Genomic DNA, 14295 nt, shown 5'->3' with positions numbered 1-14295 from the left:
ACGGTACCATTCAAAGCTACCATTTTCTTCTCCGTGAATTTGAACATCATTAAAACTAGTTTGCAAATGCGTAGAGTGCGCAGGTGTTTTATAAGATGGAAACATTCATACCGTGATCGAAAATCTTCGAATAGTGAGTCCATAGTGTGACGATATATAATTGTGATGCAAAATCCACCAATTTTTTACCCAAATATTTCTTCGTTTTGACAAATTGTTTTTCGGGCACGTCTCAAATGCCTGAATAATGCTTACCTACTTGGCAGATATTCATGATGATGATGTTAAGCCGGGAGCAAGTTGAGACGCAACTTGGTGAGGTGACGTGACTCACCGTGACTTTTTGTGAAACAAGGAAATGAATGGGTGACATGATGCAGCTTGAGAACGTCCGTGAGTCCCGAAGGTTTGGATTCATGCCACAATTTTCACTAGTGACTGCGAACTACGTTCATTGAAACCTAAGAAATATTGACTCCTTGAAGCATACCTGTAATTCAAAAAAATGTTCATGGATTGGTTAATGATAGTTTTTATATTTCTTATTAGGAAATTCGTCTTAAGCAATAGATTCATCGTCATTTTTCTTTGTTTCGTATATTTTTTTTTCTAAAAGCTTCTAGGAGATATTGTAGCAATATAGAAGTCAGATTTCTAGTCGGAAATACCCGAACTAGTCGGAATACCCGAAACTGGGCGCTTTAGGTATAAAGGTTTTGGGTTCATCTTATGAACCTTGTTCTTTCATGGACGCGTTTTTCCTTGATATCCTTTATCGTCTGAAACCGCTAAGTAGTTGAGTTTTGGGAACAGCTAGAAGTCACACGGAACTAGGTCAGGAGAATAGGGAGATAAGGAAGGGTGGTCATCGCGTTTTTGGCAAAAAACCTGCGAATGAGGAGCGCGGTGTTACAAGGTAGCTTGTCGTGGTGGAAAAGCCACTCGCCTGTTGCCCACAATTTTGTCCTCTTCCGACGAATCTTTTGGCATAAAGTTTTCAGGGTTTGGAGGTATCGATAACGATTGATTATATCAACTTATGGGAGGAATTCATGATGGATGACACTCTTCGAATCGAAGAAAACAGTGAGCATCACTTTAGCGGTTCATCTCACCTGGCGAGCTTTTTTTGGTCCTGGTAAATTTTTTGACTTCCACCGTCGTCATGAATGATAGTTTTCAAGAAGTTTCCATTAGCATTGGTCATTTTCAAGAGCTCTTGACAAACCTCCAGAAGAGGAGCTTTTTGATCCTCTGTCATCAGTCGTGGAATGAACTTTCCTGCAATCCTTCACATCTCCAATTTTTGGGTGGAAATCATCCAACATGATCCAAATGTCGCACTCCTCTGCCATCTCTCGAATCGTCAAATGACGATTGATATGCACAAAGTCATTCACTTTGGCCACATGAAAGTCGTCAATTGAGATTAAGGAGTTCCTGAACGAGGGTCATCTTTTGTTGATGTTTTGCCTTTCTTGAACCGTTTAAACCACTCGTGACACCGTGAAAGACTCATCACTTCATCACCAGGCAGCATTTGAAAATTTGCTATGAGGCTTTGCCCAATTTAACGCAAAATTGCTCGAAAACACATTGCTCATCGTTCACGTCCATGACAAAAAACGGAGAAAACGAAAAACAGACTTCACTAAAACAATTGGTTTAGAGATGGTTACAGCAACAAAACGCTCAGGAAGGTTCCCGGGAAAAAAAGAGCGCCGAACCGAACCGAAAAGGCCTGGAATTTTTTGATAAGATCCCGTACAGTGAATATTTCCACCTTGCTGCATGCACCAAAGCAGACATATGTATGAACATATATAAGTACAAAAGTTGAATACCGCTGGTACTAACGTAGCTATACATCCATCTGGATGGAACACTATCCAAAAAGAAATTTGAGACTGGTCGTTTTCGATCGCAAAGTGGAGGAGACCACATTAGACGCTGCTTCTCGCCTCCACCCTAAGGAGACCTGCGACTGAAGCCAGCTACGGATGGCATTTTACTCTGTTTCATTTAATTCAAAACTCGACAACGACATGAGTTATTGTTCGAAAGCACCAGGTTTACACCTAGACTGGTTTCAGTTGATGAGTGCTCGTGAGTCCGCTACTCAAATTTCGTATTTCTAGAATGAACTAACGGGGGCTCAAGAAAATTTCTAAAATATGCTAATATGCTATTATTAGCTTTATTTCGAAATGGGATGTATTTTGAGCCCTGGATTTTGTATAGGTACATCACTTTCATTTTTTCAGATTGTTCGGTTGGATAGGTTCACACTTCACTTTTTGGAGCACGCTTTCGAAAGCACACACACGTATGATACTTCACATGACCATATTCTGTGAAAAAAAGAATTTGCTCCTCCCTTTCGCATATATGACGAGCTCCCCCCTAAATCCAAACACAAAAGATCTCACTTGCTGTATGTAAAGGGACACACAAATCACATGTTCTCACCAAATTTCGTGACAATCGGTTTAGTCTGTCACATTCAATTTCCTCGGAGTGACAGACAGACAGTCAGATGGACAGAAAGACATTAAATCGATTTTAATAAGGTTCTGTTTCACACAAAACCTTAAAAACGGCATCTTCGACATTATCTTAACGAAGGGAAAGATAAACACGTGGTAAAGCAGTAGCAAGGCATTTCGGGTATGAAAGGTTTTGCGTATTTCTTAGATAAGTTTGGAGTGGACATTTACATATATATATTGCAGTAAATAGGCCCAAAAGTGACTATTTTGGCTTAACAGTGCGATTTACACAAAACTTGATATCGTACTCTATATTATAGCCTACATTACTGTATTTCTTTACTATTATATGATGGTAGGGTGAACTTAAGAGGGTCTGCAGTCTAATTTCTAAAAAATCTGGTAATATACTATTATTAACCTGATTTGAGCTGAAATCTGTATTGGGCGGTAATTCAGAGCCTAAACAACGTATAATGCAGCTCTGGAATTTTTGTTTTTAGACTTGGATGCGGGTGGGTTGATAACTTTGGAGAGTCCGTGGAAAAATTATCACTTTCTAGCTTCCGTACTTCCCTTTTTGCATCAAATGTCCGAACAATTTTGAAAAATAATAATCGTAACGTTATGACTATATTCGGTGAAAAAAAGATTGGACCCCTTCGCATGTATGGAGACCTCCCTTAAACTCAACGCAGAGCGATGTTACACACTCCAGTTCCTACCAAATTTCATGTCATGTGTAACCGTTTCGAGAAAAGTGTGGGTGACAGACATATGGACGGACCGACAGATAGACAGTAACCCGATTTTAATAAGCAACAAGCAGGATTGGATTTTGATATAGAAACACTTGTGTCTAAAAGTAACTAAGTGAAAATTAATGAAACTGAACAGAGGCCACAAATAAGTGTACCTAAAACCTATCAGGGAACAAATTCAGAAATTCGTGTCGTCTTCATTCACCAAACGAAGATTGAAGTTTGAAACCGGAATAGGCGGAATGAGCAACCTTGATGACTTTCAGACTTGAGGTTAGGCACATTTGGTACAAAACTTAGAGGCTAAGGTTTGGCCCATGATTTTCTCATAATGGTCTGCCATGTTTCTTTTAATTTATGGCTTGGTTGGTTAGAAAGAGAAGTTAGGGGGAGCCGTAGCGCTAAGCACTCAGATCTTTTATTTGATTCATTGCACTATCCCCTAGAATCGCCTATTCTACCGCCTTTTCGAATCTGAGAACATTTTGCAGAGGTAGAGACTGCAGATTTTTTGTTGAAGAAAACTTTTCCAAGGTCGTCTAAAATTTGATGAGGCCGTCTCCTCCTCTTCTCTTATTCCAGTTTTTGCTGTATAGTAGTCTAAGGGGCAATGGGTTTGCCGAAAATACCCCTGAAACCAACCGCCTTCTGTGACTGACCTGGTGGTGAGGATTATTAACTTTATAATCTTTTTGATTTTGTCCAGGAATTTCTATAAGTCTACCTAGGTTGTTGACTGCAATAATACCTCCATTATTCCTTAGTGGACCGTCTATAGGGGGGTACTCCGTTTCTTAAACATGTCAGTGATGTTATATTCATTTTGTATATCGATTTTTCTTAAAACTTTTCCTTCAAATATTTGCTACAGTATATGCAATTCATCACCCAGACTATACGATCGAAAATTGTTGATAAAATGAGGAGAACCGTAACTCTAAGTACTCAGGCATTATATAATAGGCCCATTGTACTATCCTCAGAAACGTTTATTCAGACTACTTCCCGCTTGCGATTCTCGCAGGATCTTGGAATCTAAGTATGGCTCCCAGGCTACTTTTCACCGAACACCTTCTGAAGGTATTTTCATCTGATGTGCGAGGAAGCTAGATATCTATATATGAAGTGCAGCCCCGCTTTGTCCTTTTCCCCATATTGGATAAAGATAGCGACGGTCGCCACCCTGATTTTCCGACTCGTTTATTGATTTCAAGTTTTTCTACTGCTACAGAAGGTTAAGATCGACCCTGGTTTTCACTTTGTGGGCTGTTGCTTGGCTATTTGCTTGGTGGCGAAGCGATTGCTATAAAGTACTCATATTTTGATTATACTGATAGTATTCCTGGATGGGGTGGGGGTGATTGTCACTCACCTCACATACTCAAGCCTTATCGTGTGAGAATTAGCTTTCTCTTATAAACTTTCAAATAAATGTTTTCGTAAAAATCAACATCAAATCTAATATAGCGTTTTCTAATATTTCCTTTCAGAATTTAGCAGCAGAGAAAACGTACAACGACTTGGATGTGTCCTTGCGAAAGGCCAATGAACATCGAAACGAATGGTTCGAAGGCGTACAAAAATGCCATTTGGATGAGACGCTTTACACAATTATGGAAAGAATTGTTCGGGCCGAAGTTCATCGTTTAGTAGTTGTGGATGACGACAAAAAAGTTATTGGAATCATTTCATTGTCAGATATTCTCCTCTATCTGGTCTTAAACCCAACTGGAGAAGGGATGGGTGGCAATGAACATTCATTACGAGCCACTGATCCCAAGTTACAAACAAGGACACCCGATGACGAGGACAATTCAAATCGAACACCATCAGGTTCAGGCAGTCGTAGCTTAATTGAGGATATCCAAGAAGAGGATGCGAAGGAGGAAGCAGTATGCACTCCAAAGAAAGATGAAGATAGCGAAGGAGGAACTATTGCCACCGCAAGTGCTGATGACAAAGCCAATGAAGTCACCGAGCCGAGCAGCGAAATTGATGCTGATGTCAACAAATCGCAGGGCGATGCTGCGGACGATTCACTCCCAAAAGAGCAACCAGTGGATGATGCTGTGAAGGAATCATCGCAAACACAACTGATTGAGGATTGTGTGTCGTTGAAGAAGGACGAGACAGAGAAAAACCTCAACTCACTTAGTTCTGAGGACTCCAATCTTCATCCGGAACCCACGTTAAACAGCGGTGTTCACGTCCGAGAGGTGGCGATGGTTAGCGAATAGAAGGGAAAATAACAAAAGTAAATATAATTGATAATATTAATTAAACAACAAAAACAAATAGAATATAAAATGTTCTTCATTGCGCGAAACCAGCGAATGTAATTAATTTGAGGAAACTGGAAATGCCAGTACAATACATGCAGCAACAGAATTTTTTTAGCGATAGCGGGAAGAGAGAAGTAAAATTGAAGGAAAGAGAATGAGACAGACGGAAAAAACGCAGAAAAAAACAGTATAGGGCAAATCAGAAAGAGGCACTGTATCCTTTTTCTTTCAATAATAATTTTAGTTTGTTTTTTTTCCTGTTGCTATCATATGTGTAATTCCTAGATACTGTTTTAAAATAATAAATTTTTTCTAATTTATTTTTCTCTTAATTGAAAAATACAAACAAAAACAACAATGGATTATGAAACGGAGAAAATACATAAAAAAACTTAAATGAGCATTTTATTTATTTAACATGAATTCAGCCCTAGTTTTTATAGTCTATGTATATTTGTACTTCATTTATTTCGGACGAAGATGAGTTTGTTACCTCGACAAGAAAAAAATATAATTATTCCAAGCAACAAATAAATGGAAGCAAAGGCAAATATTAGGGATATTGTTGTGGACTGTTCTCATTCGGCATCTGTAATCAATTTTGAGAAAATTTACAACAATGAAAAATGTATTTCCACTAAAGGAGGGAAACCACATTAGAAGGCATTTTTAAGGTTTTGTGTAAAACAAAACCTTATTAAAATTGATTCACTGTCTGTCTGTCTGTCACACGCACTTTTCTCCAAAACGGCTAAACCCATACGAGCGAAATTTCATGGACAGATCCCAGAATCCCACGCATACTGCGACTTACATAAATTTTGGTGAAGTTTAAATCGGGGCTCCCCATACATGCGAAGGGCAGATTTAAATTTTTTTTCAGCAGATATAGTCGTGTGGTACAGTAGCAAATGAAAGGTCGCGCTTGTTATCTGAAAGAAAAAAGCATTTAATTTTACATTACTAACTAATTTTCTAAGAATATGAACCTCAATGCAGCTGAAAATAGTCAATTTTTTTTTTTCAAATTTCATCATTTTTTCATTAATTATGCAAAAAAGCACTCTTAAAAGTATGATATCACCTCAAATGTTGGTTCAATTCTGAGTAATTTTGTAAGGAATTATGGCTCCAAATTTAGCAAAATAAAAAAAAACTCATTTTGAGAAAAGCACGTTTCTAGAAAAATTGTTTGGAAAATTCCCTTTTCGGATATGAAGACATTTATCACCCTTAATTACGAACAAAATAAAGTTACAACAAATAGAAATGCACTGATGCATATGACTGACCCCAAGTATTTATATTTATATATTTATATTTAGATAACGCTACAAAATTTTGTGAGGACATAAGGCGACTGCCTTCTAGTCGGTGGAACCTAATCCTGTACCCCATAATCGCTCGGTTCTACGTCCATAAAATCTAAACGACCATTTTGCTTTGCTATGCAATAAAAAAAGCCGATTCTGCAAACTTCCTAATATGGTTTCCTCTCTCAAGCGCTCTACACTAGAATATATGGAAGCTACAATTTTAAATTATAAAATGGAATCATGTTCGTTGGACAGTAAAACTAAAGGATAGAAGAAATTCATCAAAGTTGGTATCAGCTTACGTCCGGAACTATTCAAATCACAGACATAGTTGAGGGACCACATATAACACGGTATACCCCGAATCTGCATTTTTCACTTTGTATTCGTTGAAATTATTTTGTTGTGATTTCCACTTGGTATTAAACGAGGAAGGTCATATCAAGAGTCCAAAGTATTGTATGCATTGAAAGGTACAATAAAAAGTAGAAAAATAAAATAAGAGGAGTCCAACTTCTAATTTCCCGGAAGAGATGATCGTTAATAAAGGAACAAGCTCTTTATAAAGTATATGCATGCAATTTTGAACTCCAGCAATATATTCTTCCCAACAATTTTATTGAATATTCTCCAGTGTCCAGGATCTCAATTACTTCAAATACATTTGAATTTCCGATCGTTGTGTCGTAAAAAAAAAATCTAGAGACTGCAACTCATAAAAGGATTACGTCAATTTTCCATTTATAGGTAGATTTATCTACAATCAGAAACATAGGAGACATTGGAGAAATGTGAAATAGTAATACTATTTGATGATGATGATGTTTGTCCCTGAAGATACATAATCTATGGTTTTTGTCCATTATTTTTCTCGGCGAAATATATTCTGTGGAAAAGGGCTGAGAAGGAAGAACGCACGGGGGGAGGCGGTTAGGACCGTTCCATTTAAACGAGTTTAGCGGTTGCATCGTCGTGCAGCTCCCTTTGTCGGCATGCCCCTGATTTTATTCTGAATCGCCCTTCTCAATTTTTTTAGGGTCTCACGGATTCTTGCTGCAATATCGAGCTTATAATCCGCCTGATATGTTAGACGGTAATTTGAAAAATTCTCGACTACATCTGGCGAAGTCGATCCTTGTGACGCGGCCTTACTACCGACCGGGTTATAGGCCAAAGAAGAAGGGAAAGGGAGATATGTATGATATGATAGAGATATATATATGATAGAGAACCATTATCCCCAGATAAGAATCTGTCTATCTCGTTGAATGTGAGACAATTAGGAGATCAGTTTATGTGAGAAGTACCTTGATCAGGTTTCTGCTATAGGCAAACCTTATCAAGCATTGCCCATTTTCATTCAATATACCAGGGAAACCGCATCCACCAACTGTTTCTCTGAGTGTTTATCGTTCCCGATTTTTGGTTTGAAATATAATATCTCATTTAGGAATAGTGAATCGAATCCAGTCTATTTTAAAAATTTTCTTTGACTCCGTTGTTTTTAACTTAAACTGGATAGTATGGAAATGTGGTTAGTATTGAAAAATCTGATAATCTGATGCAAATCCCAAACAATCGTTCGTTCATGGATGTGAGATAATTGAATTTCTTCATCTCCTGAGAATATGGCTTCAAATTTTAGCTTTCTTAACAGCGGATAAGGCTGAAAATTTAATTTGGCGAGTGAAGCGTTGAAAAGGAAAAGAAAACGCGACACGTTGAAACCGTGCATAGTTGAGCGGTGACGTATCTTTTGTGTGTTTTCGGGGTCTTGTTTGTCGCTAACATCGCCATCCCCCCATGTTTTCACCCTAAGAAAAATTACGTTTACAACTCTACTCCCAGAAAACTCAACCCCTAGACATCAACAGTTGTATATAATGAGTATGAAAACTTTTTGCAGGATTTCCAGAAAATTTTACAGAAAAATTAAAGAACAATGTAAAGTAAGATTAAGGACGTGAAGTAAATTTTCAATTTTTGCTTCAACTCCCTCCAAAATCGTCGATGTCGATTTGTCTGTCACACCCACTTTTTTCGATTATGAATTTGAAGATGTGGGAATCATGTTGCGCTGATTGCTATACAATATAAGGAGGCCCTTCCGCTGTAATGACTCACTCCATGAAGACTGTTCCGAATTCGATGTCAAACTTCTCAAACAATATTTTAGCATTATACGGGGGCAGTGTTGTTATAAAATCTATCGTTCATTGCTTCATCATTGTCTTCCGTGGAAGCATTGGCATTGATGAGCTAGACCTTGAAAAATTTAGCATTTGGAACACTCACAATCGCTCGTTGATGGGGATGATGGGTGTAACTTGGGACTTCAGTTGGCTCTAGTTGCCCAGTTGAATGCATTTTTGACATCCAGTGTCAACACGTCACCGTGCTTATTGTAACGACCGTAGAGTAAGCGCACCGAATTCCATATTGGCGCTCCGACATACCATTGACACTTTCGACAATGCCTAACAGTCTGGGTACTTATTGTCGCTGATTTTACCATATATTTCCCACAGCCCCTCCACGGTAACCGGAAGTACCACGCTTTCGTTGGCCGTTCGCCTTTCGCTATTTTATTAGGGAGGAAACAGAGTGGTAACAATTTATTTCAAAAGGGACGGGCAGGTCACCTGAGGTCGTCTTCGTAGCCTTTTTACTACCACCCTGTAAACCCCACCATAGGATTTACGTGGATGTCTTTGCACAACTGTTTGAAGCAGTCCCTTTTCTTCTTGGGAAGTTGCCCCGCAGTTTTCTTCATTCCGTGTCTCGACCTTCACTGTCAGGCTTTCCTGTACATGTGGATTGCTTTCCACTTTCGCTTTGATGCACCCACCGGGTGCTTTGTTATTGCCTGAAAGGCGTGTTCTCCCCAAGTTCGTAGCGCTGTTTGACCTAAATGTCACTGTGATTTCGATATGGCTGTGATTACGGTCAATCGACGTCTTTCTCGCGAATGACTTGCGAAAGTAAGTCTTGTGTCGGCTGGCACTGGTTTAGGTTGATTTGTGGCCCTCCGCTCTGCACCTCCTGCATTCCTTCGGCTTGTCATCCACACTGCTACATGCCTTCGTGATGTTACCGAAGCCAAGGCATCTAAAGTTGCTTTTCAATGCCACCTGCTTGCTAGGACAACACGTAACCCAGCCTATTCTTACTTTATCTGCTGCCAACAGTTTAAGAGCTGCCTCCACTGGCAGACTGCTGATGGCGGTTTGTTTCCCACCGTAAACTTGTCTCATCAATACCCTTGCCGATTATAGAGATCTGGCCTACTAGTCCTTATATCGACTTCCTGTCCTTAGGACTTTCGAGTTTAGCTTCTGAATTTGTCCGCGGTTACCGGATATTGATTTTATCCATAACTAGACAGTCGTGGCGTTTTCCATCAATTTTAATGTTATATAGACAAGGGAATCGTCGATCGTTCTGTAGGGAGGAGGAGGATTCTTCTCTTGAACGCGGCTAAGAGTTCGCAAATTTTAGTACTAGGAACCCAAATATTCGAGGAATACATGAGGACTGCCGAGATCATTGTCTTGTACAGTAAAAGCTTTGACTCTATGGTGAGACGTTTCTAGCAGAACAGTTTTTGTAAACTGAAATAGGCTTTGTTGGCTACCGTACGCGGATTTCGTGGTCATAGCTGTTATCAGTTGTGATTTTCAATCCTAGATAGGAGAAATTATCAACGGTTGGAAAGTTGCACCAGCGCTATTTTATGTTTCTTTCATTTCTGGTGCTGACGTTACCACCATATATATATCAGCATAGACCAGTAGTTGGGTGGACTTGAGGAGCACATTACCTGTCACATTTACATCAGCATCACCAATCATATTTTCCAGGGTGGTGAATGGTCTCGAGAGTGATTCTGCAGCTTTCATTTGGCCTCGCGCGTTGGCAAGTCAGTCTTATAAATTTAGTTTGGACGCCGATTTCTCTCATGTGTACAGTTTTATCTTGGCTATGCTATCATTGGATAGCGGAATGGTTGACGGGGTAGAGCGCCTCTGGGTTCGAAACCTAGTCGTTATGGGTGTCTGTGTTTGTCTTGTATTTGTCTCGCTGCTGTGAGCTTATCATTTGTACAGCGTTAAGTGTGAAGATAATGAAACTGAAACAAAGAGACTGTGTTAGGGCATCTACCCATCCAAACACTATGTCCATGATTTCCATGTTCCAACAATTTTTCCATCGATTTCCGCAGAGAGAAAATCGGATTTGCTGTTGATGTGCCTGGAGTGAAGTCTCTTTGGTATGTGCCGATGATATTCCGGCCTAGCAAGATAATGAAAATATATTATAGATGATACTCGGCGACATTATACCTCTACAATTGCTGCACCCCCTGATATATATGGGACAGATAATGTCTCGTTGGCAGTCATTAGATATTGATTCTCTGTCATAAACCTTAAGCCAATGAAACTGCATACAGGAAATTAATTTCCCGGCGCATTGCTTGTTTTTGTCTGATGAAAGAAAAACATTGCGCTTGTTCTTCTATGGAGTTAATACCGCGAAGGTAATGCATAAGATAGGGAAACATGCACAGTTAGCTACTTCGTGCCGCCTAGAAACTCGATTTGATTCTCCTGCATGTTGCCTTCTTGCCTTGAAGATAAGTTGGCGAACCGTTTGATGTAGTTGGTCGCCGCCTCCATATTTAACGAATTCGGCTGTAATGCCATCGCCTCGTGGTGACTTAGATCCATGCTTAGTGGCGGGACCTCTAACTCGCCGATCTCCTAGTTGTTGACCAATTTATCGATATGCTCAACCCCTCGGTCCGATATGCCCATATGGTCGGAATTCACATTTCCCTCTTTACCTCGGCAGGATGAGCATCGCCCAGTGCGGTTACTCCCTCTACTTCTCGAGTTGATAGATCTGTTGGTTCTCTCGAGCTTCCTTTTGCCGCCTGTGAAGTTGCTTCCCCGGCCGATGGAGTTCGTGATAGGTGTCTGTGCGTGGCCGCGCTTTTTGATATTACAACATTGCCTAGCTTACATTCATCCTCAAGACAGGTGCAACATGTCAACGTGGTCATAGTGGTCCGAATCTGCTTTGGCCGTTCATCGAGGCTGAGAGGTGGCGGCGTTCGATTAGCACGTGGTTAATTCAGTTGAAAGTGGTTCCAACTGGAGAAGCACACGTATGGTTGTGGGCCGCTTTCTTCGCACACTACGTATTTCCAAAGGCGATTGCATGTGATTCTGCTAGTTTGATAATCTGTAGTCCAATGTCATTGGTAGTTCTATGCAAGCTATGGGAGCCGACCTATTGCTTGTCAACATTTCCAAGTATAATTTTGGTATCCAACCCGAAGATTCATTCCACTGTGTATTAGAAGGTATCCTCCTGCGACTCTGCCCTCTCCTTCTTAGGGATGTGACCATTAATGAGGCTTATATTTCAAAATTTGCCTCACAAGCACTTAGTACTATGCACTTTTCCTACCTTTTGTTTATGTTTTTGAACCTGATAACAAGGAGTCCATGTTCATGAGAAAATGCGTAAATCGTTGGTCCATTTTTTTTGCGAGGCTCCTTGCGTGGCCTCATAGCTATAGTTTTCCGTATAGAACTGTCAGCCTTACCCAAATCCCAATCTGGAGGGCCAGTTGGTACAAGTTGTGTCGTTTTTAGGCACTCGTCTTCATCCTTCTCTGTTTGCAGGTTTCATTAAGAAAGAATTCCCAGCGATCACCACGTAGAGCCAGAGAGAGAATTTGGTAGTAGAGTTGTTGGTGTCGGTTCAGTGAGTGTTTCCCAGTTTTCACTCTCCATCGTGAGTATCAACCCACATTTCGCTATGGGACATATACTATCCTTGACCGCCCCATATTTTTAACCATTGTAAAACCTACTTAAGATGAATTGACAAAATCAAACTATTGATGATGTTCGAAAGGACAGATCACGCTCAAACTCTGCGTCAATAGAGGGTCAGTTGTGTCAAATTAGTGACAAAAAAACGAACAGAGTTTTTTATTCTTCAGGTCAACTTTTTATTTTGTGAGTTTAATTTTCAGTTTTCTTTTGGGGGGATCGTCAATTGGTGAAACCAGTCTCTTTCATCAAAGCTTGGGAGATTACTGCTTAACGTGATGATTACGAGAGAATGGTATCACGACAGTTCGAAATTAGTGTAGTTTCTTCCAAATTGATGTGCCAGTTCTGAGTACAGTTCTTTACTTTATCATCAGCCGTCTGAAAATTTTTATCAAAGATGTCTGCTACCAACTTAAGCCCTTGTGGCCCTTAGCATTTCGTAATAAACGTTCTTTAGCTATAATATTCCGGGTGCATGCCTACAGTAATAGGGACAGTGCTTTCTTCCTGATACAATAGAGAAGGGTTCGAATGAAATACATTGATAGGCCTAAACGATATTGCAATAAAAATTGAACTATGCGAACTAAATATAGGAATCGAATGCTAGATCAAAACTTATATTTAACAAATACAGACGAATAAGGTGTAAAAAGTCCAATATTTAATGGCAGTATTTAGCGAAGGGTGTGTAAAAATAATATGTACAGCTTATTTTTTGCATTCGAAGATAAAATTGCTAGACATTTTCAGATTTTACGCAAAGCAACAATATTTAACTCCAAAAATACTTGAAATAGCAATAAAGAATCTACAAATTTCTACTATAGTTGCATGAAAGAGTCGATAAGGATTTACACAAGTAAATTGTAGCTTACAAGCAGTAATATATAAATGAAAGTATCTTGAAGAGCAGAAAGCAAATAAGAATTATATTTTATATTACCATACACTCAGATAAAATACAGTAAATTACAAAGAATCAGCAATCAATGATTTGTCCATTCATGTACAAGAAGAAACGATAAGGAAAGGATAAAATGTAGTTTAACGAGGAGTATTAGATGAGAAGTGCTTACTTAAGAAACCAACAAAGTGAATGTATCTTTAGTAATCCAATTATTATAAAATTACAAGTTACTAGTGGACTTCAGTTAAGGCTTAAAATATCCTCCAATGCTGTTAGAGGAATAGTGAAGCAAATATTGTTATTTGTAATGGATAAGTCAATATATTCTTATTACAGAAAAAATTTAACATAATTAAGATGTTGTTTTTTTAAATCTGTTTCGTTTGGTCTCATGATACCTCTTCCCTCCTCCCTTATGTAGTTTGTGTCGCATGGAGAAAATTTTGTTTATTGATGGACATATTAATTCGTGAAGAGGGCCCTGATCTATACCAACACGACTAAATAGCGCCTCTGTTGTGCTTTCCGGGCTCGATTTAGTTCTTGCAGTCTTTCTTGTATTACGGTTATGCCGTACTCCAGTTTCCTTCCGACCTAAACATCTTTCACCATGAGACTATGGGGTCTGATAAATACGTTGAGGTTGTCATTCAACCTCTCTATTTCATTCGCCAAACTCGAACAATGG

General features: G+C 39.3%; 1 protein-coding gene across 6 annotated transcripts in view; it reads left to right on the top strand.

The window, feature by feature from the left end:
- Positions 1-13959, top strand: part of LOC119660607 — a 586737-nt gene extending 572778 nt beyond the window's left edge. For 5 of the 6 annotated variants that reach the window (XM_038069301.1, XM_038069296.1, XM_038069298.1 and 2 more), the window contains one exon: positions 4741-13959. In XM_038069301.1, coding sequence (XP_037925229.1) covers positions 4741-5487 — 747 coding nt within the window. In that variant the 3' untranslated portion in view covers positions 5488-13959. The remainder of the gene's footprint in view (positions 1-4740) is intronic. The other variant, XM_038069297.1, reaches the window with a different exon arrangement.
- Positions 13960-14295: the final 336 nt, after the last annotated feature.

The sequence above is a fragment of the Hermetia illucens genome, chromosome 6 (assembly GCF_905115235.1).
Source record: "Hermetia illucens chromosome 6, iHerIll2.2.curated.20191125, whole genome shotgun sequence".
NCBI lineage: Eukaryota > Metazoa > Arthropoda > Insecta > Diptera > Stratiomyidae > Hermetia > Hermetia illucens.
The sequence above is the reverse complement of the archived record's forward strand: the minus strand, read 5'-3'. Positions and strand labels throughout refer to the sequence as shown.